Consider the following 26,123-nt stretch of genomic DNA (forward strand, 5'->3'; position numbering starts at 1 on the left):
CAAGCGACAACGTTAACCAGTCGACTAAAGGATCTGATCCGTTAGTTGAAGACCAACGTGTCATTTATCCATGCACGTTACAATACTATGGTTCCCGAGGAATGGGATACAAGTGGGAATGAGAAGCATGACCCCAGTAACGGTACTCGTTAAGGTTTAATCTACGTATGATTGCCATCATACGGCAATAGAATCTCCATAACAAACTTCCTTGGTAAATTTTGCAACGCACCGCCACTGCAGTCCGTCACAGGGCCAGCACACCATAACTCACACATCATTCAAACCATTGGGCAATTTAGGGTCTCGTCTTTGAACTGAGAACCGAAACTTGTGCAAACATGGGCAGAACATGCAAACCGTAGACAAAGAAGCTGAGATTAAATGTTGTTGCTGTAAATTGACAACGCTAACCAATCAAAACATGATTTACGGGTTAAGATTTAAAATTTTAGATTTCAGCAACCTGATGCGGCAGTATTTAGAAAAATTATTATCAGTGAACTGATGTTCGAATTTCAAAGGTGACAAATTCTTCCCTGGTAGAGGAGGGGAAATTGATGAAATTGTGACTTTTTCCTACACATTTAGCATTCAGGACTTGCAGTAGAAGGCCTCAACTTCGTAGAAATTAAGGTTGCCATAGAAATATTGATTGATTGATTGATTGATTGACTGACTGACTGATTGATTGATTGATTTATTGATTGGCTGGTTGATTGGTTTATTGATTGGCACATTTTATTTGAAGACATATGTGGAAAAAAACAAAGTAAAAATAATTCATCGTCATACTTTTGGAGTCGATGCAAACAGCGCAGTGATTCAAAGGTATTCCAAAATAGCACTAAAATAATGTTTAATGTTGACATGTCTGTTTCATCTGAGTAGTAGGCCATGATTGAAGACTGAAAAGGGGAATGCTGTAGTGATAAATAAAATAGAAGATTGTTAATTTTCTTAGTTTTTGTCAGAAAATTAGGATTTATTTATTTCTTTGCTGCACAAAGTATTTGGTGGGGCCAAAAGGAAAAAATTGGGAACCGCTTATTTATCATACAGAAGAGGAACAGTGCACTTTTGACCAGCGGGGGGCGCTGTGGTCTGAAATCTAACTTTTGCCATTAGGCGACGAAGAAGCGGAACAACGTAGGGAGGAAGCGCCATCGCGGCGAAGGCAGCTGTGGACCGTGTAGCGTTGTTTTTGTATTGGTTTCTCATCGCACAAATAACGGTTTTCAAGGACTTCGGCGCTTAGAGGTATTAGTCGACAGGAGAACCGTTTCATTTTCGTATGTGACGGTTCGCTTGATGCGCAGACTCCTGAGGCTACTTCATCCGCGCATCCCTGACATCCAGCCCAACATCCTCCACTTTTTGATTTCGGACTGTTTGTGAAGATGAATTTAGGTAACAATAGAGCTGCGCATTCGCACCTGTGTGAGGATGAAATTCTGGTGATAGAAAACGCCGTCCGAATAGCAATCGATTCAATAATGAACGTGTTGTACAGCGTCCACAGTGGAAGGGCGCAGGAGTACCAGAGGATGGTGGCCGAGAGGGACAAAGAGATCCAGTTACTGGAGCGTCGATCCGGTCTCCTGGAGGATGAATTGCGGCTTTTCCGCAGACAAGGATGCGCCTGCAGGATGTTTGCGGATGAACACGACGGCCTGGTCAGATCGGAAATAATACAGGAATTCACAAAGGAGGAGGAAAGCAACTTTGGGTCCAGCAGCAACGATAACCACATTACCACAGAGCAAGAGTGTGAGATGGGCATCTCATGTGAGTAAGCTTCAATAAGTTATTCCAGTACCACAATATGTGGAGGAAAGGGACTAGATTCAGCAGTAAGACTACATTACTAATTACGTTATGGTTATTTTTATTAAGCTGTTATCAAAATTAGAATCTGTGTTTTTTCCCCAGAGTAGGTTTTCATATATGAAATTTGACTTGCACATTGCTTACTGTGCCCCTTAGATGTAACACAAAGCTTTATAAAACTATATACAGAAAAGAAGGCTATATAAAGTAAAAGTCTAAAGTAATCGATCTATATCTAATAGTTGTGTTTTTTCCCCCGTTCTTATTTCTTTACTCCTGCTCTACTTGCATCATGAAAATAGCACCATTAGGATCTGGTGTTAGTGGTATTAGGAGAAGCATTTGTAACACATTAGTTTTTCACTTACAAAACCAATATTTGCAATATCCTGAGATTCTGTAGTCCCATGTTTTGTAAGTACAGGTTACCCAAGTCCCCGGAGAAGTTTATAAAGTAATTGAAAGCGTTTTGAGTGGCTGTTGCAGCTAGAAAAGCGCTATAAAAATGGAAATTGATCGATTTATTGATTGATATACTTTGAGAAATGACAACTGTTGAGTAAAAATATAATTGTTATTATTTGCCTTGCTCTCCATAAATGTGATCCCATCAGCTGTTTTCTTACTTTTCTTTTTTTGCATTCTTTTTCGATAGTGGGCTTTTTAGCAAGACCTCCTTCACAAATCTCCCAAAGTCACATGCCGGCTCCTTCTTCATCTCCCCCCAACTCAGGCACTGAACAGACCTGCACCTCCCACTCCTCTCAAACCTCAGTTGTATCAAACAGCACTATAAACTGTGCCCCATCACCCAAGCGGATGGTTAAGGAGGAGCCATGTGATATTGATTCAGTCTTAATCAATTGGGAAGTGAGTGAACAGCGGTTTGAGGACCACCCGGAGAGCATAAGCGCTTCATGTGGGGAAAAAGACGGTCCCCTTTTAAAAGGTAAGCAAAAGAACACTGTCTTTAAAAGCAATCCCAAATTGTAACTCCGCATTTGTTTCGTTTTTTTCATTTCAAGCATATGAATCTTGTACGGACACAGGGCAATCTGTTGTATCTATTGTCTGCATGCGATGGCTGGACCATTGCGCTCCTAATCATTGGTTGCGTGTAATTTACTTTTAGAGCTGCAATGGGCTGGAAACTCTTCAATAAATTCTCGTAAACTTAACGAAAATTCTCCATGAGAAGTTAAGCTCTTGAATTTTGGAAATTTTGCCCAGTTAAAAAAAAAATTTACCTTATAATGCTGAACTAATTTTGGGGAAACTACACAACATAAGGCACATTATTTTAACCAAACCATACCTCATGACCTAGTATTGCCTTACGTTGTGTCTCATCTCATCTCATCATTAGCCGCTTCTCCGGGGTCGGATCGCAGTGGCAGCATGCTAAGTAGGGCACTCCAGATGTCCCTCCCCCCAGCAACACCCTCCTGCTCCTCCTGGGGGATCCCAAGGCATTCCCAGGCCAGATTGAACATGTAGTCCCTCCAGCATGTTCTGGGTCTACCAAAGGAAGGCGCCCAGGAGGCATCCTAATTGCCTTCCTTTGGAGGTTTTCCAGGCATGTCCAACTGGGAGGAGATTCCGCGGTAGACCCAGAACTCACTGAAGAGACTACATGTCCAATTTGGCCAGGGAATGCCTTGGGATCCCAGGGGAAGCTGGAGGGTGTTGGTGGGGAGAGGGATGTCTGGAGTGCTCTACTTAGCTTGCTGCAACCGCGACCCGACCTTGGAGAAGCGGCTGATGATGAGATGAGACACAACATAAGGCAATACTAGGTCATGAAGGTATGGTGTGGTTAAAATATCCCAATTTAATGGAAATTCACTTAAATTGAACCCTGCACTGTTCAATTAATATTCATTGCACTCCTCCATGTACAGATAATTTGCCTCCATAACATTTAATAGAAATACAGTAGAATTACGACCCTCTGCATCCACAGTGCATTTTCCCATCACATGATTTTCAGCATCTTGCACACTACTGCACCGTCTGAGCCCTATTTACAGATTTATATTAAAAAGGTATTTTCATAGGGATTTTTTTTGTTGTTGTTCAGTGAAAGAACACAATATAAAGAATCAACTTATTTAATTCAAGTTCAACTCATAACTAAATTGTTGATTTTTTTTTTCCCACAAGAACAGTTGCAAATATGTTGGCTTATGATATAGTACAAAGGTTGATGTTTCTATCTTCTATGACATGGTACAGCCTGAGCAAATAGCCCCTATATTTCCATTTTATGCCTTTTAATTCCCATATAATCCCATTCATTTCAAAGGAAAGTTTCTACCTTTGAATATTCCCAAATCTTTGCAACCCTATGCACTCACGATACTGTTGCTGTAACTGGGATTGTTGTTGATCATTTTCCTTGGCCACCTTCAGGTAGCTGTCTAAACAGAGAGAGGCTACGAAAGTACAGGGAGAAGATGTATGCAGATCCAGCCAAACACTGTGAATACAAGCAACAACAGTTCTCAAAGTGAGTAAAGATGCACAAGCCAACCAAGTTCTTGTTGTTCACACCCATTTCCCCTGCAGTCACATCGAGTAGAATAATGTTGAGTTCCCTCTGTGTTATTGTTTGATTAAAGGAAGAGTTTGGATTTTTTGAAGTCTGTTGTTATTTTATAACCACCGCTTATGTATAGTACATAGGTCGGTTTCATTTTCACAGTCATCCATCCTGTTCTTCATACTGGACACACAGCTCCAACTTGTCACCTACAGTGCAATGCAGAATTAACGGAGGACAAATACACAATTCTTGTTCAGTGTATAAAAACACTTAACGGTTCAGGAAAAGTAACAAGATGCTACAGCAGTCTATCATAGTGAATTTTTCTGATAATTAAAAAAAAATTACAGTTGTTTTTATTGGTAAATTCCCTCTTAGTGTGTGCTTTGCTGTGTAGCAGTGGAGTGTCTCCTGCTGGTTATCTCTTGTAGGCTATGTTATAGGAAGTAACGCGGTAGGAAATAACCCTAACTGACCACAAAAAAAATAGTAAACTTTAGAAATTATCACTCAGATCAGTGTTGTAGTCGAGTCACTAAACATCGAGTCCGAGTCGAGTCTCGAGTCCCCAGTGTTCGAGTCCAAGTCCAAGTCCGAGTCACCAAAGAAAAGTCGAGTCGAGTCCGAGTCGAGTCCCCATTACCTGAGTCCGAGTCGAGTCCCTATTACCCTAGTCCGAGTCCGAGTCATCAAGGTTGAGTCTGAGTCGAGTTCCAAGATGGCTCCGGTGATCCACTCGGGCACAGTCAAAGATCTGACATACAAATAAAAAAGGTCTACATTAAACAAAAATGACACAGCTGTCACCATTTCAAAGGGAGTTTAATTACTTTGTAACACGATAGCCAAACAAATGCACACCCACACACTCGCAAACATGCACGCGCAAGCATGCGCGCACACACACATTTTTAGAACAGTCTGAATTTCTTTGACATTCTGAACATTGGATGTGCTTCAAAACACCTTGATAGCTGTGAATAGCATGATATTAGCAAATGGTGGAAACAGTATACAGAAGTAAGTTCCACAGCATACAATACATTCATAAAAACTAGTCAAAAGACATTGTCTCTCAGGAATAGTTAGGAACAAAAGGCTGGTGGCACTAGTTTTAAGCATACACGTTGCATTTCAAAAACATAAGATCTGACAGCATGGAACTACTCAACCTTGCACGGTGAGGCCTCATCAAAATGCCTCCATGACTAAATACCCTTTCAATGGGTGCACTGGAGGCAGGGATAGAGAATACCTGTGTGGCAATCTGATAGAGGGTAGGGAATTTGGATTTGTTTTGCTGCCAAAACCTGAGGCACGGGACTGAGTCAGAGTCCTGCTCAGCGATCAAGTTGAGGTATGCAGTCAACTGAGCCTGGCCAGACGGCTTCTTCTCGGCGGAGGAGGGAGTCCTCCTATAGTGGGAGAACATTCTCAACTGCTTCTCAGGAGGAGACTCTGAAAGTTCACCTTCCCCTGGTCCTGCTTGTCACCCTCTGCCTTTATATACTCTAAAATGAGAGGGGGGCATGGGGGACTCATTACAAATATGTTATTGACTAGGCCTACATGACAAATGACATGTCTATGTGCTTTATTGTAACACCTTCAATGATATAAACATCACAACAATCAAATAGTTAATCACTTAACTAACATTAATCAAAACATTTCTCACCTTTGATCTCAGTCTTCAGCACATCTTTGATGTCACTGTCCAGCTGCACATCATGTTCTAGCCACTGGAAGCCAAATGCTGGGTCCAACACAGATGCTATGACGTAGGCATTGGTGAAAGGAAATTTGGTGGGGCCTCTTCCTTCAGCTGGCTCACATCCTGGTATCTTGACTGCACTGAAAACCTCTGCAAACCTTGTTTTCAAGGAGCTCTCCAGAGCTCTCACCAGAGGCCCACAGTATCTGGCTTTTCCTCTTATTTCCTGCAGGTGACAGCGCAGAGTGAGGACACAGGGCACAATCACACTGACGGTGACAGTAGTCTCACCCTGAGTTAGGTTGGTTGCCTCTAAGAACGGATCAAGAACTTCGATCAGTTCTTTAAACTGAGCATACTCTCGCGGGGATAAGATAAGGCTTTTGTGCCCCTCTGATTCCAACACACTGGACAGCTTTTGCATGTCTAAATGCACATAAGCCTTCACCTGCTTCAGAGTGGAATTCCATCGTGTGGCATTCGCTGTTGGAATTGTTGCATCACCAGAACACGCTTCAAAGCAGTCTTTAAACAAGGTGCCACTGTGGAGGAGGTTGGCTGCACGGGATAGCTTTGCTAGGGTGCTTGACAGCCCACTGGTGTCTTTCAGACCATCTTTTATGACCAACTGCAGTGAATGTGTGAAGCATGATAGTCTCTGCATCTTACAGTTCTCAGCCGAAGTGTCATTGACTGTCTGTTGATCTTCTGGCATCAGGTCTTGCCATATTTCCTCATCCTCCTCAAATGTGCTGGGATCATGAGCTTCAGCATCACAAGGATCCTCTAGGGGAAAGCTGGCCTGGAAAGCTTTTCTCATGTTGGATGCATTGTCAGTTATGACAAAGTTGATCTTGTCCTTAATCAGGTATTCTTCAGCACAGCATTCAAACATCATTGCAATCTTCTCTCCTGAGTGTTTCCCATGCACTCTTTTGCAGGAAAGAAGATATGACTGAAGGCTGAGTTCCTGTTTTTTTTATCCATTGCCACTGTGTGTGCTGTCACTCCAAGGAATGACTGCATCTTTCGATCACTCCAAATGTCTGTGGTAACAGCAACACTCGATGCTTCTGCCAGCTGGTTCTTTATCTGTTCTTTCTTGACTTCCACCATTCCTGGAATGGTCACAGAGGAAATTGTAGATCTTGCTATGGGCCGGTACTGAGGGTCCAGGACATGCAGGAAGTGCTTGAAGTCCTCGTTGTCAATGATGGAGAGTGGCAAGCAGCACTTAATGATTAGATCTTTTACAAGGGCATCACTTATAGCCTTCTGACGTGGATGTTTGAGGTCGTACATCCTTTGCTGTCCATCATTTAAAAATGATGTGATAGTCTTCTGACCTGGAGCAGCTGGCATCACATCTGAAGCAGTGGAGGCACGGTATTCTTGGAACCTAGGGGAAGATAGGATACACACTTTAGCTTGCTGATGCCAAACTGTTTCAAGTAATCTTTCTTACAGCAGAAAATGTGTAACGTTATAGCTATAACAATATGCAATAACAATACAAATGTTACACATTATACACATAGTTGTTTGAACCATAACCAGTTAAGTTACATATTTAGTTATCTATATAACTAACATTACCATATTAGTAGATTAACTAATGTAAACTAGCTGGATAAATGAAAAGTATGAGAAAAGATACATAATTTATGAGATTAACAGGACAGGGATTAATTAGCAAAACCCAGTCATTTAATTATTGATTTAAGTATGTTACATGCTACCTAGCTGAGCTTTAACTCTCTATCCTCCGTGAGTCTGTATGTTTATTTTGTATGGGTCAGGGAGGGTGTGATTTTGTTAGAAGATAGAGCCAGTTCATAGTACTGTTCAAAAGCTACGTCGCGCGTGTCTATTTTTAGAATTTGGCACACCCAATGCTGCATATATGCAAAGAAAAATATCCCCATATTTACAGTAGCCTATGCGGTGTCACGAATCACGATACGGTTCGGTAGTTTTCGGTACATCGGGGGGGGGGGGATGCCACATCCGTCAAATCTTGTACCGTCTCCAGCTCTCAAGAAAACCAGTGGCGGCATCCACATTAGCTTTCTTCAATTAGTCCATTTAGCGAGTAATAGCCTACAATTATTTTTATTTGCATTGTAAAGTTGTGCACATTTTATCAACATTATTTGTGGATGCATATAGGCTAGACTTCTTCCTTCTCCGCACTTTGAGAATATTCATGGCGGAGACCTGCAATGTGCGGATTTGTTATTGCTAGTTAAGATAAATGCTAACATGGTAGTTCAGAGTGGTGTGTTTTTTCCGTTAAGTATATGCTACTTGGTAATTAGCTAAATGATAAATAGGAAAAATCCGTTTTAATCTCCCTATAACACAAAGACGCTGCGTGTTACTTACCAATTCATTAGTGAGATGGATGGCACGCTCGTACCGAAAGAGAACCGTACTGTGACTTTTCTGTGCAATGCTGCATTAGCATTCTAACAGTAACGTTACTTAACTTACCTACACAATTTCACTTGGTTCTAGTGATATGATATACCCGCTACACGACCCGACCCAACATCTTGGACCAGTGGTTGAGTTTCTTCAGAGGCTATTGTTACCGTAGCTAGATAGCTAGCTAGCTAACGTTAACTGATCACCAACCATATCATCAACTGACTGCATATCACTTACTTTTTTGGGTGCATCCTTGACAGATGTCTGTTGAAGTTTGAGGTTGTCCCGGTCTTCTCCTCAATAGTTCGTTTACATATCGAACATCTAGCAGTGATCTTGCTGGAATTTGTTGTAAAATCTGTGTAAGCAAAGCGCACAATTCGGGGCGTCTCTTTAGGCATCTTGGCGCTACTGAACATGACGGTATGCACGCCACGTGAATCCGCATGTAGGTGGAACACACGTGCCTGCCCTTACACGAAATTGAATAATGTTACAGTATTAATATAGCTATCAATATATTTTAATAGGGCCTATTATTTAAAAAAAATCTAACAAAAACAGTCTTTATCAATTAAAAAGTCAGAGTCCGGGTCTCCAACTTCCGAGTCCGAATGCAGTAAATTCGCGAGTCCAAGTCCGAGTCATCAGTGCTCAAGTCCAAGTCGAGTCACGAGTCATGAAAATCAGGACTCGAGTCGGACTCGAGTCCGAGTCCTGGACTCGAGTACTACAACACTGACTCAGATTCACTATGATCGATTGCTGTAGTGTCATGTTAGCTGACGTTGGCTGAACTGAGCAGATTTTTTTTTTTTAATGAAATACGACTGGATTATTCCCCCCATTAAGTGCATTGAATTGTAGATGACATGCTGGAGCTGTATCCAGTATGAAGAAAGTATGAGTATGGAGTACCTATGAGCTTTCTCAAGCAAAGTGGTTCACTGACATATCAATTAACATGGATAGAAACTGCTGTACAATTCTCTGTATATACGTCAACATACTATAGCCCGAAATGTCTGAATTTGTGTCTCTTGGTGTTCGGTACTAATTCCATGCACTTTCTCTGAATTCCCACTGGAACAGTAAGAGGAGCGTACCAATGTCAGAGCTGACAGAAGAGGCCCAGACGTTGAAGCGGGCAGCCTGGAGAGCAGCCTCCAGACGGTATTACGCCCGCAAGGTGGCCCGTCAACAGGGGGCCCCCATGCAACCCGGCCCTTTTCCCCAGAATAGCAGCCCACTGTGTTTGCCACGGGTTGCTTTTCGAGAAAAGAGAAGGAAGACTCTTATATCTGAGCTGCCTGCAGAAACACAGACCATGCAGAGGGAGGCGTGGAGAGTGGCGTCCCGGAGGTACTACGCTCGAAAAGTGGCGCGCCTCCATGCAGACCCAGCACCATTCTCTCTCCTGATGCCGAACACAGAGACGTGTGGAGAGATCATCGAAACCAACCAGGGTGACTCCCAGGCTAACATGAGCGGACTTGGAGGTACTATGTGTAGCTAATAGACAGTCATAAAACCGTAGGTCAAAGCAATGCTTTGTTTTATCCTATGCATTTTGAGAAGATTTGTCATGGTGTACAAATATAATATCGAGTAGACTACATGAATATTTGTTTTTTTGTGACTGGATTTTTTTTTAAGAGTTGATTTGTAGTTGTATTGAGCTTTGTGTCAGTTGTCCTGCTCTGATCCTATTATGATGTTTTGAACTTGGTGTTTGAGGGCATAAAATAGTTATTTAAACTACAACGAGCATCTGAATTTTTACTTATGTCCTAACTTTGCATTCTGTACATTGCAAAATGACTGTTACCAACAGTACACTGTAAAAAGTTCTGTTTTATGTTTTACCTTATTTTATTTTATACCACATAACATCCCTGTACAAAATACCTTCTGCAAATAAAGCTTTTTGGTTACAATAATACATGAAGGAATACAGCCAATAGATGTTCGAGTTGTTTGATAACAGCACAATCAGTCTGGAAGCAGCTCTGGCGCCACCTAGAGTCCAACACATAAAGCACAGTCACTCTAAGACTATTATAGTGGATTTTTTTTTAAAACCTACCACTTTGTTAACTGACTACCGACTGACTACCTATTTATTGATTACCCTTTGATATTTTACAGGTGAACATTATTGATGGATCCTAATTCAAGATTCTAGATTACTTCATTTGTCCCGAGGGAACTTTGTCTTGGACATAAAGGCTGCCACCTGAAACTACCTACATGCAGTAACAGACATAAAGTGCATAGTGCAGACATTCAAATGGGTGCAACACTGCCCTTCATTTCACCTCCTCCTTCTATCCCAGTTTAGGAGATTCACTGACGGAGGGATGGGAGAGTTTTTATACCTGTTCGGGTGTCTTTTCCTGTGTTTGGAGCCCTGTAGCGTCTAGGATGGGAGTGGTTTGTATTGTGACTGCAGGACGTGAGTGGGGTCAGCGCTGATTTTCCTACCCTGATTACCTAATGTCTTTCTGTTTATCTGTGATTTTAACGTCACCGGTGTGCTACCAAACCAAGCAGCGGGAAGACAGACTGAATTTTGGAGAACTTGCATCTAATCAGTTAGTATATGGGGACGAGTCCCACTGCTATTATTTAACTTAAATACAACTTAACCAGAATAAAACACCGATTTAAAGGAGGAATAATCCAAATAAAGCTGAGGGCCATGCTCCCCGTGTTCTTTTAGGAGTCGGATCATGTCCGTGTAAATGTGCCCGTCCTCTAAATGAGAGCTGTGACTCCATTCAGATGACTGGAAGCTTCCACCAAGTCTTTCTCTCATGAGCCACTTGTGATGTGTTTCCCGGGGGGCGATACACTGTAGATGAACACACTCGTTTGAAGAAAGAGGTTTTTATTAAACATGGTTTACATCTTTGGTATTCACGATGAACAAATGATTTTTGAAAAAAAAAAGTGAAACAAATGTAAAATTACAGCATTTTATTTGAAATATTTACAGTTTCATCACTGAACTGAATACTGTGAATTTGTAGCTCACTGTTGCTATGAAAAGAAAGCACAATGTAACACAAATATATCAGAAACGGGCAGTGTTTTTGTCAGCTACTGTATAACTTTGTTTTATCATAAAACACTGCCTGGTATAATGATGATCATCCAATAATGATGCTATGTTCAATGACAGACCATGAATGATAATTAATAATAATAATAATAATAAGACTGGAACAACACCAGTGGTCATCGGAGCTCTGGGACTCACGAAGAAGGGAATGGGAAAGTTCACCAACCGTATCCCAGGCAACATCAGCATCCATGCAGTCCAGAAGATCACCCTCCTCGGAACAGCCCACATATTATGACGAGTACTGTCAATCAAGTGACATCTGCCCTACAGTGCTTCAGGTCCATAGTTTGGACCCGGCTCTACAGGATGCAAATCAGGAAACACGAAAGAAATAATAATAATATAAAATGTATATAGCACTTTTCTTAACAGTGTTACACAGTACTTTACAAAAGAAATAAAACCAGACAAGGCAAAGATGAGAATCCTACAAGATAATTCAGTGATGAATTGGTTGGACTTTGGTCTCGACGGCAAACAACACATTTCCCATTAGACAGTACAAAACAAAAGCAGCATTAAAGGACCATAACATCTGCAAAGCTACAAGAGTTTATATCCATCTGGTAAAAGTGTCAGTCATCAACTAAAAACAAGCTGAGAGAAACTTAAACGTCCAAGGCCTCATTAAATACATGGCAAACTGGCTAATACATGCATCCTCGAGTCCCCTGCAGTCATTCAGGACTACACTAATTGAGCAAGTAACAATGGTAATGGGCCAGAGTAGCCAGGAAAAATGCTGAAGAAGTTCGGCAACCGAACCGAGAGCATCCTGACTGGATGCACCACCGCCTGGCAGGGGAACTGGACTGCCCCCAACCGCAAAACACTGCAGAGGGCTGTGCAGATGGCCCAGGACACCAGGCGATGCGGCCTTCCCTCCATCCAGGGCAAACACAATGGACGTTGTGTCAGCAAAGCCCATAGGATTATCAAAGACCCCAGCCCCCCCAACCATGGACTGTTCCAGCTGCCACCGGCAGGCAAGCGGACCACAGCCTCAGAGCCCAGACCAGTAGGCTCCAGAACAGCTTTTTCCACCAAGCAACCAGGCTTTAAAACAAAGACCATTAAAGACACTAAGCCTAGTGCCGGACTGACTGGTACTGACCTATGGTCTTCAGCGGATCACCAGTTTACATACACACACACATACACACACAGCACCTTACATACACCACACACTATTTATATTATCATTACTGTTTTTTTTGTTCTGTTTTGTTGTTATTTTGTTGCTATTGTTGCTGCAGTGTCGAGGAGCCAAAACACAAGAATTTTACTGTCTTGTACTTGTATAATGAGACGTAACAAATAAAGAATCTTGAATGTTGAATAACGGGCAAACTATTATTCATTTTTAGCCATTCCCAGTAACGGGTCAAAATGATGAAGGGAGATGAGGCCGAAAATCAAATCAATACGTTGATTTTAAGTGCTTGTACAGAGGTTAATAGTGCCAAGACAGTTTTCTAAATCTTTTAGATAGTCAAGTGTGCCTTAACCGAAAACTCATTTTGATCTATCAATGCATCCATCCATCCATCCATCCAGTTGTCCATCCATCCATCCATCAAACTTTATTCATAGAGCTCATTTTGTACAATGCGGTGCAATGCAGTAGTGGAAGTGTACAGACTAAAAGGAGCCAGATGATACGAGGAGAACGCAGGACAACTGGGTCAAATATCAATCCCAATAAAACTGTGCAAAATGCTACAAATATAAAACAGATCGACATGAATCAGAAGTGATTCAATGAAGTCACCCATAATGTCTCAACAGCAGATTAGCAGCTGGGAGAGGTTAAATGCTGCCGCTGAGTCGATCTGTAGCTCCCTGCGCTGAGCTTTGTGGGTCAGTTGTCCTCGTCTGGCATTATAGGGGGCATGAAATTATCATTTAAATTACAATGAGCAGCAGAGTCTTTACATGGCTTATAACTGGCAACAGACCCAGAACTGACTGAAGGGACTACATGTCCAATCTGGCCTGGGAACGCGTTGGGATCCCCCCAGGAGGAGCTGGAGGGCGTTGCTGGGGGGAGGGACGTCCTGAGTGCCCTACTTACCACCGCGACCCGACCCCGGAGAAGCGGCTGAAGATGAGATGAAAGAGATAACTGGCAACATTCCGTCCTTTGCAAAACGTCCACTCTTCTCGGATCATCACCGTCCGCATTCAAAAACAAAGGAGCAGAAAGGCGCATTTCCCACAGATGTGCCAACACGGGTGTATGTTGGTGACCAGGGGACACAACTGACCCTCTGACGGTGCAAACTGTAGGGGGAGTAACAACAGACAGTATTTGTATTCCAAAAGGTACAATTCTGCTCTGCCTTGTCACCTTGGGGAAATCTTTTCGGACTGGCTTCCCAGATCTACCCACAAACCCCTACTGCCCCCCAGATCTACCCACAAACCCCTACTGCCCCCAGATCTACCCACAAACCCCTACTGCCCCCCAGATCTACCCACAAACCCCTACTACCCCCAGAGCTGCCCACAAACCCCTACTACCCCCAGATCTACCCACAAAACCCTACTGCCCCTACGCGACACCACCAGCATCTTGCCACAGCGGGTGGCGCGTTCAGCCAAACCTGGTTATTGCGCGCTGCTTAACCCGAGTGGAGGAAACCCGCGTGCTCATTGGCAAAGGCTGTACGCTAGGTAAGAGCACGCGACCGAGCGCGTTCATTATTTCTGGTGGCGAACAGCTGCGACGGATGACGACACGCGGCACGGGCAGGCGCGCTCTCGCGTGCAGCAGCAGCTGATGCCTCCCTGGAGCTGCGCGTACCCGCTGCCGCGTGCCGGTCCAGGACGCGCCGTGTGCTCTGCAGACAGCACGGTTTGTGGGTTGCCGCGGGTGGTGTGTTGTGTTTGGAGGATGTGTGTGTCAGATATATAATATTGTAAGCGGATGTTTGTGTCAAAGCCCAATATCTTTGAACCCCACGGTGAGAGCTACTGTACCTTTTGAATGGGTGTTGCAGTTGTGGTCTCCGTTGAGAATGTGGGTCGTGGTGAGGGTCTCATACCTCCGGGAGAATCAGGTCCGGACACGTTTGTATGTATGCAGTGTTTTGTTTGGGGGGTGGGGGGTTGTGTGTTGGGAGGGGGGTTGTGTGTTGGGAGGGGGGTTGCTGTCGAAATCTACACGTCAGACTCCTCCATGCACGCAGCGCTGTTTGTTCAACACCGCTTGCTGAGAATTTGCATCGCGCAGTATTTTGGGGTAAACACTATCGAGCACGCGCGCGGTCGCTTTTCCGGTTGTATTTGTTTAACGACCTGCTTATTGGGAGTTATTTTACCCCTGCATGTTTTGTTTTTTTTCACTTTACTTGTTTTGTAGTTTACCCACATGAGATATGGACACGTCGGCTCATTTCAGGACTGCTTTTACGCACGGCTGTGTGCTGCTTGACCACGCTGTCCTCCGTGCTGCTCTCGGATAGATAACTGGCGTTATGTCTTCAGTACTGTGGGGTTTTCTGTCAAGATGCTCAGATCTAAAACCTTATGTTCCAGTCAGCGGAAGAAGCAACTTTACTCTCTGCACTGCAGATTTGTCCGCCATGGTCGCCAGTGCCATCCTTTGGCGCGCCTGTTTACACGGGGACTTATTTGATATTTCGCTCGTGCAACTCTTACACTTAACGTTTGTTTGGGTAAAATACAATTGAAATATAATTATTATGACCTTTTTACAGGAAGGAAACTTCTGTTTTAATGCCTTGAACTAGTGGAGAGTTCCTTGTCTGCCTGGATACACATGTTCAATTTTGGAGAGGTGCGTTTGGAATCATGTCTAAATTGCTTGAATCCCAATGGCTAAAAAACGTTTTCTTTCACGTTTCCTTGGTCCATTCCACACTAAAAGGGTCTCCTTCAGTCATAAGTCTCCAAAATGGGCTCATTTATAGCCAACAAAAAGGCTCCAAGGCTTGGTAACTACACAATACACACTGGAAAGTCTCTGGATCTGCAGCGACACACTGGTTGATATCAGTCCCTATGAATAGACCGCAGGAACAGTGGATGGGGCAGAATAAGTTGACATTCAAGAGGGGGGGATAGGGTGCATTTGAGGAGGGGGTTATACTGTGTAAGGTCATTGACATTCCATTTTAAAAGGGCATGTTAGAGCCTGCTATTTTGTGCTTTTATTGTGGCCATTTCTTGTTATCTGTGGCCCAAAAAGCTGTCTGGAAATTGTTCATTTCAATATGAGCACCCCTACATATTCAACAAACATGGAAGTGTCCTTTTTTTGCAGGGATTGCTGGGAAGAAGAAGGAAGCTACCGAGTTATAGGCTTTGGGGAGGGAGGTATAGCAAAAGGCATTTGCTAGAAGGTAAGAAAACCTATGTTCTGCTATGGCCAAAGGTCCCAAAAGTTGGTGGGAAGGCAGATGGAGACTGTATACGCCACATTTAGTCAGAAATGGACCTGTTTTCAAGTGTTTTTTGGTGTCTGCAAATCATGATAGAGGAGGGAGGGCCAGGGCATTATGCAGTGCATTAACAAGGAAATATGGAGCGCTGGCTAGGGGGAGCCATAGCTGAGGAGGAAGACAGTCTGCTGGCTCTGGGCTGTTGGCAAAGAGGATGTTAGCTTGATTTATTCTCACAAACACAGCAGATCTCCGGAAACCGCTGCATTGTTGTAGTTTAGCCTTGATTAGTTGGTTATTGTTTGAACTAACTAGTCTCCGGGCTCTGCTTTAAATGGACAGTGTTGACACTGAAAAACAGGCCATGCCTTGTGAAGAGAGAGATGAAACTGTCATTCTACCATTATTGGCGGTATCAAAATTACATTAAAATAAGCCACAAACATGCAAATGTTGTATTTAAGATTGCAATGCAAGGTGATGTAGCAGTTGGATTTGATTAGCTTAGCATTGCTATGAGCACAGGGGGGAAACATTCAAGATGGCTCCTCTGTCGTTGGGAGACTTGAGACATCTCCTCACTTCCTGATTAGACAACTCAGGTTTTGTTCAGAAGAAAAACCTTGTCATTTATTTCACATATAGCTATCTTTAGCTTAGCTTAAAGCTAATTTATGTAGACATAGTGGCAGTGGATGCTACTGCTGTGTCTATAAATCATGTGAAAGTAAGGACTGAGGCCTGGGCCTGCTGACAGATGTGAGAAGGCTGTGCACCTCTTTCCCTCAAGGGCCTTCATTTCAAACAGCAGTGAATGGTTTCCTAAAGACAAGACTAGTGTACAGGAGCAACCGAGGGCCTTGTCTGTTTAGCACCTCATAATGAGAACACATTAGTGAGTCTAGTATCCTTTGCATTTGTGCTCAAATGCTTTAAAATGGGATATGAATGGACAAGAGGACATGGTTAATTGTTTTTCGGGGGCGAGGACTTGTTTAAACAACAATCTGGTCTGTATAAAGGGTTAATTCTACACTTGCAATTACAGCACTGCTCACATGGGATGCTGGATTGGGGAATTTCTGCTTAATTTTGATTAAGTTGTTTTTAAGTATTTGCACACCTTGCTGATTTTTTTATTTTTTTGTAGAGGTATTATTTTGAAGAGGGTGTCCCTTCCTAATAGTTGTATTAACCCCTTCATTACCTCCATTTCAATAGACAGGACAGTTGTGATGTTGAGGCTTGGGATTTTCTTGTGTGGAGCGTCGCCTGAAAACAAGAACACAAAAACAGAAGAAAAAATAATCACAACTGAGCCTGAAATTACTGGCAGTAGTCAATAACTGTCAGAATGCGTCAAAAACAAAACGCCAATTTTACTGCCAGGGCAAAACATGGAGCGTTTGCAGAGCTGACTGAGTTTAGGATTGTGATCCAAAATGGAAAACAAATCTTGCCGGTGTTTAAAATGTCTTTCAGTGGACATCACAGGGTAGTTCATGTGCCCTTGCACACTGCCTCGAATGCATTGTATCCCTTTGTTTACCCCAAATACTGTCGATTTAAGATGCATTGAAGCTGGAAAACTAATTTTGACCTGGAACCAAAGGGTTAAAGTCGTTGCTCCGGATGCGTCATTGCTCTTCAGTCCATAACGCAGGTGCTGAAATGAACGGAGGGGGGAGGTTGGCTGATCCGAATATATATGTAAATACCGCCCCCCTCTGGTATGCAAGTGCATTAAAAAACACAAGACTCGCAGTCGTGTTCTGGGGCTGGTTGTTAGACGTCCATGTTGTGTTTACAGTCATGATGCTCCATCATGCACAACCCTGCCAGTGCCCCCCTCCCCCCCGTCTGAGCCCCCATAGACACATTCCCTGTTGCAACCACGCTGTAATAGCCAATGTGCTGAAGTGTGGGAGATGTGCTGCAGAGTTTAATGTGTACCAAAAGCAAATTGCACCGGCCTTGGACGTGTGGCTAATAAAACAATCTAACCTAATGGCAGAGGAAGCAAACACGAACTCCTGACCTCTTCCTGCAATGCAAATGATTTTAATTGGTCGTCATCCGAAATTAGCCCTGACACCGCAGTCCTACATGAAGCCTCTACTTTCGGAGAAACACACCAGGTCTCTGGTTTCAACATCCAGGAAATGTGCTTTTTGTTGCAAAAGGACAACTCTGGCAGCTTTGACAGTCCCTGGATCAGCCTGTCTAGCAGCAGCAGCTCTGCGGGCTGTCATGGTGGGGCTGAACGGTGAGTTGGGTCAGCCCTGCCTGGTGTCCTGTGTGTTATTCCTGCTGAACTGCGGCGGAACGAGAGTCCCTTCCTCTTTAAGGGAGTCGGACTTCGTCGCCGCAGGCAGGAGCTATCAGCTCCCACCATAGACGCCCATTGAAAGCGGGCTGGTGCTGAAGTGCTGGTGTGCGGAATGGAGGTCTGCCATGCCAAAGGAGAAGCAGCTCTCGACTCCTTCCTCGGGGAACATGGAAATGCGTGAATGCTGTCAGACGGACAGACATGCAGCCGTTGCTCACGTGTCCTTCCTGGATGGCGTTCACGTGTAATGCGTTGTCACCTCGTGAACTATGAAGCCTTTTCATGATCTGTCGGCATGAAGCCGAATGACGGAATAAACGCGGTGCGGCCGTGAGCAGAGTTCGGGTCTTGCCGTTTTCTGCCGGGCAGCTTAATCGGGCTGGCAGCCTTTTGTCTCCGTCGGAAGGGGACATAAAAAGGAGGAGATTGGACGTTTTTTAGAAACTACCGCTCTGCTTCGTCATCCCTCAAATGTCTCCCGAAATCACGGACGTGTCACGTTCCCCCCGAAAGGGAGAGAAAGTGCTGGTTCTCCTGGGTTATAATACCCCATCCGCACAGCAAGGACACACAGCAACACATTATGTCAGACTGGAGGGTTTCAATACAAGTCGCTCTGGATAGAAACAAGAAAGATGGCAGTATCGCATGAAGACTGAAGAGCGTTTCTGTTTTGGGGTTTTTTGGGGGGAGGGTTTTGGGGGGGAGGGGGGTTTGGGGGGGACATCTTATTTACTGGCGACAGCTGCGCACAGCTGTCAAACAGTTGCACGTGCCCTGCCTCCACGGGAACAAAAGGCGTTTGTTCGCTATTTGAGTAGGTCGAGGTTATACACCGGCCTTTCAGCTTCGTAATTAATTCTTGTTTTATGTTTTGTTTGTTTGTTTGTTTGTTTGTTTTAATAGTTCGGATAGACAACATGTTTGGCATTTTTGTTAGATGAACTCCGAGCGAATCACTCAGGTTCTTCCTGCTGAAACACTCCCCGACCTTACAACCCGGTGTATACAACACGCTCTCTTCATGCCATTGTTCTTCGCTCCACACTAGAAGCTGCCGAACCGTAAAGGAAGTGTCCCCGCCAATCACGCAGGGGTGACAGAGACGTCCCAGTCAGTAAACCAATCATAGTCGTTTATTTTTCCGAGTCCCGCCCATGCCGTGCCTTATAAGGCAAACACCGGACGTTTCCGTTTCGCAGCCTAACGCCTGCTGGTTCACGCAATGTGTACTGGCCGCTTCAACACTAAAGGTAAGATAAAGTATTTATAAAACTAGCAGCCACACGGCGTTTCTTTTTAGTTAATATAAGAGTAGAGTTACTCCGATCGAGAGATATGGTCAGCTTCCCAGCTTTGGGTTTTCAATTCAAAATGATCAGGAGAAAAATACCAGTCTTATATAAACTTGACTAATAATTAATTCATTGATAACTCACCTGACGTCACTGATCTGTTATTACACCTGGTGCATGTAGGTGGTTGTTTTAACAGCTCTATTTTTATGTAAAACTAAAAGCTAAAGAAGTAATCATGTCTCTATTGATTTGGAGTAACTGCTATTTTTTTTCTTCTCTTGGGTCCTTAATTTAGGAAATTGGAGATAATTTTCATCTTGTATACACAGTATAGTTTAACGTTGATTTTAGAGCCACTTTGCTTAATAACTTAATGTAAAAAAAGTCATCTTCAGTGGTTTTCACATATAAAAAATGTACCCATTTTCATTGCCTATTCACTTATGGTCATATAAGATTGATCTGTACCATAATAAGACTGTACAGTCTTGATTATTGTGATAACAGATTTCTTCTTGTGTTTTTTTTTCTTTTCCTTTTTTAATCAAGGACCACAGTGAGAGTGATTTTCAATATCAAGAAACCCTTTCCATCTTCCCTTCTTCTTCACTCCAGTTTTCACCATCGTTACCTCTTGGTCAGGTTGGCACAGATGGAAACCTCCAACACATACAGCTTTGACCGAGACCTCTGCACCATCTGTACAAAACTCGACACCATCTCTCAGACTAACCAGCAGATGCTGGAGCAGATTCATCTGGACGAAGTGAGCAAGAGTTACAGAAAACATGAAGAATACATCCAACGCCAGCACGCCGCTTTCACTGAAATGGAAGAGCATGTCAGGAACGACCCTGAACGCTCGCAGGTCCACGCAGGAAACTTCCAGAGGGTGTTCGAGGGCAATAAGAGTGACCTCGGTCTGGATGCCTTGTACAAGGGTGTAACCGGGCGGGGTTTGGTTTTCAGCAGACCGATACTGGACGTATACTTCCAGCACTGCGGAGGAAAGAGAGGGGTCATGGAGGCCAGATGCTCCCATCTCATTCATCTCTTCCAAATTGGTCTTCTGGCGCTGATGACGTATACGACCGTCACAGAGGATGATGAAGATCAGGTGAAGGAGAAATGGGCTGGCAGGCTGGCAGGGATACAGGCCAAGATGGAGGACATGTTGAGACGGTGCAACTAGAACTAACACCAAAGCACCTCCTTTATGTTGGGTCGACTGTAGACTTTACTTTCTCTTTTTACAAATGTGAGGACTAACTGACATTATATTGGTGGTTTTTTGGTGTCAGTGATTTTTAGCCAACAAGTCAGAGGTTGTTGTTGTTGTTTGACATTTTCTTATGTGGGCCAAACAGAGGCACAATTGTATTAGTGCTCAGGTTTTTGTATTTTGTGGTGTTTGTGATTCATTTTCCCAAATGTCTTTTTCACTGATTAAATCTTGTTTTTCTGATTTTAAGTCTGTTATTTCTCCTCCACAAGATACACACAAAAACAGGTATTTTCTACAATACCAGCTCAAATAAAGAGTGAAAACACTTTTGAAGTGAGGCAACAAGTGACGCTCACAAGCAGTTTAAATGAGCATAAACTGAGAAGGTTTCTTCTCGCTGAGGGCATCTCCTTTACTTACAGCTAACGTCCCAAGTCACAGTGTGACAAAACAAAGTCAACAAATGTTCATATTAAGTTATTTTGTTCAGATTATGATCTGACTCGCGAAAATAAGTCTAAATGTTACAAATTTCACCAACCTTTCGGTAAAACGGTTGAATAGTACTTTAGCACCAGAGAGAGGTGTGTCTTTGTCATCTTAGAGCTGTTTATGGAAATCTGGGAATGGGGCTCTCAAATCACATACTTCCTCCAGACTGGTTATCAGAATTACACTTGTCGTCCATGATGATGTGACACAGTCCAGAGTACATCTTCTTTTGTTTGCTTTCACAGCATCTAAAATGATCCAGTCTATTTCTTAAACCCCCTTTAAAACTGAGTAAAAGGTCTGTAGTACGTTTACGATTTGATTTAAGTGATGCATGTTTCATGTAAACTGTCTTATTACATAATGTCTCTACATATATATCTCTCTCCCCTTCTCTCTCTCCCTCTCTCTCTCTCTCCCTCTCTCCCTCTCTCTCTCCCCCTCTCAACTCAATTTACACAGCGGAATACTACAGGGTAAAACAAATTGGGACAATGACAAATAAATGATAGCAGGTTTTAGTATTTCCAGTGTTATTCATTCTCTGCTCATGTCCCTTAAAGTTACAACAGTTGACATATTTAGTGTAATGTCTCTCTCTCTCTTTCTGTCTCTCTCTTACAGACAGCCATATCGACATCTTTACCTCAGTGGGTTAAACAGCATTGGTCCCAGTAGCCATGTCAGAGGAGATCATTGAGGACAGAGCCAAACTGAAGCAGGGCCTGGTAAAGGTCTTGGAGTGTGTGGCGACAATCTCCTCAGCAGCAGCTGTGGTCAACCCCATTTTCGGCGTGGCTGGCTCTCTTATCCGGGTGGTCCTGCACCATGTGGACGACGAGGACATCCGCACCCTGAAGCGTGAGTTTGGCTCTGTCAACCGGGCCCTAGACCAGCTGTCACAGCAGAACCGCAGCGCTCTGCTCCAGATAAAGAAGGAAACACTTGATGGCCAGTACTGCAAGGTGGAGGAAAACCTGCGCAACCAATTCCGAAAGTTCATGGAGATGGTGGACGCACGACCAGAGCACCGTGAGCGCAAAAAGGACGACTTTGAGGAGAGCTACGCCAACGACCTCGGTGACCAGAACCTGCACACGCTCTACGAGGGTGTAGTGGGCACGCCCAAGCTCTTCAGCAGGCCCATCCTGGAGGTGTATCTGAAGCACTCACAGGGTGACCGTGTAACCATGGAGCGCCTCTGCACACGCCTCACCTACCTCTTCTGCATCGGGCTCATCGCCCTCATGGGCTACGCCGCCATCATTGGAGACGATGAAGAGGGTCTGAGTGAGGAATGGGCTGAGAAGATGGAGAACGTGCAAGAGAAGATGCAGGAGGCCCTGCGGAGGTGCAAGTGAAGAAGATAAAGAGCCCTCTCTATTTTCTGCTTAGCCGACATGTTGAGGACCCTGTCCATCATTCTCTCACCATCTTCTCCCCCGATAACACTGTGTTTGCACCCTCTGTTGCCGTCTGCTTGATTCAAACCCACACTGGGTATTGAAGAAAATCAGGTCTGTAGAGACACTGCTAACATTGAGCTAACTTCTGTTTTCAACAGCTTGTGACAGAGCTGCACACAAAGTGGTCGTTGAACCAATAGGGAACATATTAGCGCCAGTCTTAATTAAAATGCCGATATTATCGGTCGATAATGTGCCTAAAGTTTCAATTTGCCTTCATCAACATCCCCATACTATCAAGGTTTGTTAATACGATTACTCCAGGGAAAATATAGTGGTTGGAATTGACATAGACACAAATATTTGATTTACAATCAGACAGTTATTAGGTGTTTGATAATCACAATTCTTTAGACATTATCTCGCAAAGCTAAAATTGGTTGACTCCGTGAAAGAATATATCATCCTTACGAAACGCTTCCAACAAAAATGAGCTACATGAAAATCTACGTGTGTCTGCCTCCCTAAATATTGACACCATCTCCGGAAAAATTAAATTTGTGTCACCCGGACGGCAGAAAACCCTTCTGTTGACTGGCTGTGGTCTGTACCCCTGACAGTATGCACTTTGGAGAATGTTTTGGATTATATTGAAAGTTCAGGAGCATACAGATAACAATGAGAGAAGCTTGGTGTATTGCAATCAACAATTAGGCTGTTGAATGAGGCAGAGCCACATTATAAAGTTTGTGAGTAAAACCCAAACAGGACCCAGGACTGGGTTTTCCTGTAATATGAATGTATGACCACTAGAGGGCATCACTTGTACCAATTCTACAATAGTTTAAGCGGGCCCGCATCATTATAATAGCAGTAAAGTATGGCATTTTAAATGTGCTAGTCAAACGGAGTGCTTCATTATCCTAACTTATGCGACTACATTGTTCGCAAAATGCTGTGACCAACAAGGAACAAACATTCAACTGTTTTCAGAAATATGAACATGACTCGTCTAGATTTCACTGCGTTAACACTTCCTGTATGCAGGTGCACACTCGAGCATGCTCACGTGTTCCTCATACACTGAGCTTATGATAGATGCATGAACACTAAGATTTCATCGAAAAGCTACACTAAATTTTAAACAGCTACCACTGTAATAATTTCTATTTGATTTTTTTGTATTTGCAGGCACTCGAGTTTTTGTAAAGGTGAAAGTAATTCAGATCATAACACTAAAATGCCTCATGAGTTCTGATGAATCACTGCCAAGCACAATAGTGACGTGACCCCATCAGAGCAACATGGACACCGAACATCACAATTCCCAGATCATAAAGCAGTCAAATAATTCTGCATCTGTAAATTACTTCCATTTTTTTTGTCAGTATAGAAATTATGAGTAAAAAATAGAGAAAAAAAATCTTTTTCCAATGTCCAATGTACCAGGAACAACTCGAGCTTTTCCTGTCTTCAGCTTGCCTTTCTGTTTTAGAGAAGATGCATTTCTATATCTATGTCATGGTAAATGGATATTGTCCTGCGACAACTCCCTCTGAGCAGTGTGGTTCCTATTCCCCCCCATGTATACCACCAACATTACTAATGCAAGAGGTGCGCCTGGGGTTGCATGTAAATGAACAGAATTTAAAAAAAAAAAAAAGAAAGAAAAATTTGGTTAGTAGGTCACTGTGATTTGCAAATTTTTTGCAATTGATGTTGAATTATAGTTTGAATTATTTTTCATCTCAGGTTAAACTTCAGTTAAAGTAACGTTGCTGTCCTGCTCTTCTTTTGCACCTCCTCAAGACCAACAGTGCCTGAATTTGTGCTGCACGTTTTACTTCTTTTCTTTTGGGTGTTTGTCTTGCTCATTTAACTGTACTATGTTTATTATAGTCTCCACGTGTCTGTTCAGCCAGAACTTGAGGCCATGTACAATGCTGGGTCCAATAGTGTTTGCAGATAAGTCAGCCATTTGCTTAGACGCACTTTAATTTCCAGAGGTGGAGATCCAAGGGTTATTGTGCCATGAACGTAATCAATCATAATATCTGACTTCCTAAAATCTTCCTATGATCATCATGTCTATTAATCTATATCTATGTATAATTGTCAAACTTTTATGACCTTGTATTTTATGACCCTTTTGGTAATCACCATCATCGTCCACGTGGAATAAACGCCTTTTTTTACCCCTGCAAGTAATATTTGACCCAGGTCAGGTCTGACATTTACACTATCGCGGTCCTGCTTTTAGTCCAGAGCTGCTTCATTATAATGGTTAAAGGTTTTTGTTTCTACTCTTTCATATTATACATCTGCAATCAAAACCATACAGAAACATGCTATACTATACATAGCGATAATGCTGTTAAATATTATTATGATCTGAGGCTTTTTGAGATTGTTATTTTTGAGAATATGCTGCCTTTTTTTGTTATGTAAATTTGTTTCCTGGTCGAATATGATGCAACACTACAAATAAACACTTAAAGGAAACTGCTCATTTGTGTTGAATTATTTTAAAGTAATAATGTGGACTGACTTTTTGTGGTGTGATAAACGGTTATCCAGTCGTTAAATGATATTTAACATTTCATGTGCTGAAGTCAAAATGTAAAGTAGGACAGAATGATGTGCTGTTGAGCCTTCTGCAGCTGGGGGGAGCCAAATCCCAGGGAACAGTGAAGATAGGAGGTTGATGACCAGAGGTATAAAAGAGGGTTGGGATCTTGCACACCCATGGGATATTTTAACCCTGAACTTTGTCCCAGAGGCTGATGTAGAACCTGGGTAACCCCTGAATTTAGACACCAGTTGGCTAACACTAATGTCTTTTTGCAAGCCCGAGTGATTGCTCATTGCAAGAGGTAGACAATAGATGTTAGGGGGAAAGAATTACAAATGACCTTAAGGCCTTGATGCATTCTCAATAATCCAGGTAAGAAAATCTAAGAAGTTCGAATCAGTTCATTTGGATACAACGTTTATTAACATATGTTTCATCGCCCCGGGGGGTGGACCCCGGGGCACTCTGTGGGGGGTACTGCGGGAGTATGCGGTACCGGGGCAGTTGCTACAAGCCATCCGGTCCATTTATAACCAAAGTGACCCCAGACGTCCCTCTCCCCAGCAACGCCCTCCAGCCCCTCCTGGGGGATCCCAAGGAATTCCCAGGCCAGATTGGACATGTAGTCCATTTTGTGTAGTCATGCAGTCCAATCTGAACTACATGTCCCTGTATATCTGGTCCTTGTATAACCAAAGTGAGAGCTGCGTCCGCATTCTCGGCACAAAGTCAAACACGTTTTCGGTGGG

The 26,123-nt window shown here is 43.3% G+C and overlaps 3 protein-coding genes across 4 annotated transcripts; all 3 read left to right on the forward strand.

The window, feature by feature from the left end:
• Positions 1–1,186: 1,186 nt before the first annotated feature.
• LOC130118557 (uncharacterized) lies at positions 1,187–10,035 on the forward strand. The gene is made up of 5 exons (XM_056287002.1): positions 1,187–1,410; positions 1,514–1,788; positions 2,486–2,779; positions 4,243–4,339; positions 9,612–10,035. The coding sequence occupies exons 2-5, from the start codon at positions 1,548–1,550 to the stop codon at positions 10,033–10,035; spliced, it is 1,056 nt and encodes a 351-aa protein (XP_056142977.1). The 5' UTR covers positions 1,187–1,410; positions 1,514–1,547.
• Positions 10,036–15,953: 5,918 nt separating this feature from the next.
• LOC130117691 (protein rapunzel-like) lies at positions 15,954–25,303 on the forward strand. The gene is made up of 2 exons (XM_056285846.1): positions 15,954–16,013; positions 22,021–25,303. The coding sequence occupies exon 2, from the start codon at positions 22,077–22,079 to the stop codon at positions 22,755–22,757; it is 681 nt and encodes a 226-aa protein (XP_056141821.1). The 5' UTR covers positions 15,954–16,013; positions 22,021–22,076; the 3' UTR covers positions 22,758–25,303.
• Positions 19,594–21,078, forward strand: rpz2 (rapunzel 2). Of its 2 annotated transcripts, none has more exons than XM_056285847.1 (2): positions 19,594–19,634; positions 20,229–21,078. In XM_056285847.1, exon 2 carries the CDS (start codon positions 20,332–20,334, stop codon positions 20,869–20,871), a length of 540 nt encoding a protein of 179 aa, XP_056141822.1. In that variant the 5' UTR covers positions 19,594–19,634; positions 20,229–20,331; the 3' UTR covers positions 20,872–21,078. The 2 variants fall into 2 exon arrangements, with proteins under 2 accessions (XP_056141822.1, XP_056141823.1); XM_056285848.1 differs by having other exon boundaries at positions 19,597–19,634; positions 20,295–21,078.
• Positions 25,304–26,123: the final 820 nt, after the last annotated feature.

The sequence above is a fragment of the Lampris incognitus genome, chromosome 9 (genome assembly GCF_029633865.1).
Source record: "Lampris incognitus isolate fLamInc1 chromosome 9, fLamInc1.hap2, whole genome shotgun sequence".
Classification (NCBI taxonomy): Eukaryota; Metazoa; Chordata; class Actinopteri; order Lampriformes; family Lampridae; genus Lampris; species Lampris incognitus.

Excerpts from the sequence above, each read along its gene's own strand:
- rpz2 (XM_056285847.1), top strand. The coding sequence starts at position 20,332 with ATGGAAACCTCCAACACATACAGCTTTGACCGAGACCTCTGCACCATC.
- LOC130117691 (XM_056285846.1), top strand. The coding sequence starts at position 22,077 with ATGTCAGAGGAGATCATTGAGGACAGAGCCAAACTGAAGCAGGGCCTG.
- LOC130118557 (XM_056287002.1), top strand. The coding sequence starts at position 1,548 with ATGGTGGCCGAGAGGGACAAAGAGATCCAGTTACTGGAGCGTCGATCC. Across the intron at positions 2,780-4,242 it reads AGACGGTCCCCTTTTAAAAG|GTAGCTGTCTAAACAGAGAG; the intron begins GTAAGCAAAAGA and ends GGCCACCTTCAG. Across the intron at positions 4,340-9,611 it reads AAGCAACAACAGTTCTCAAA|TAAGAGGAGCGTACCAATGT; the intron begins GTGAGTAAAGAT and ends CCACTGGAACAG.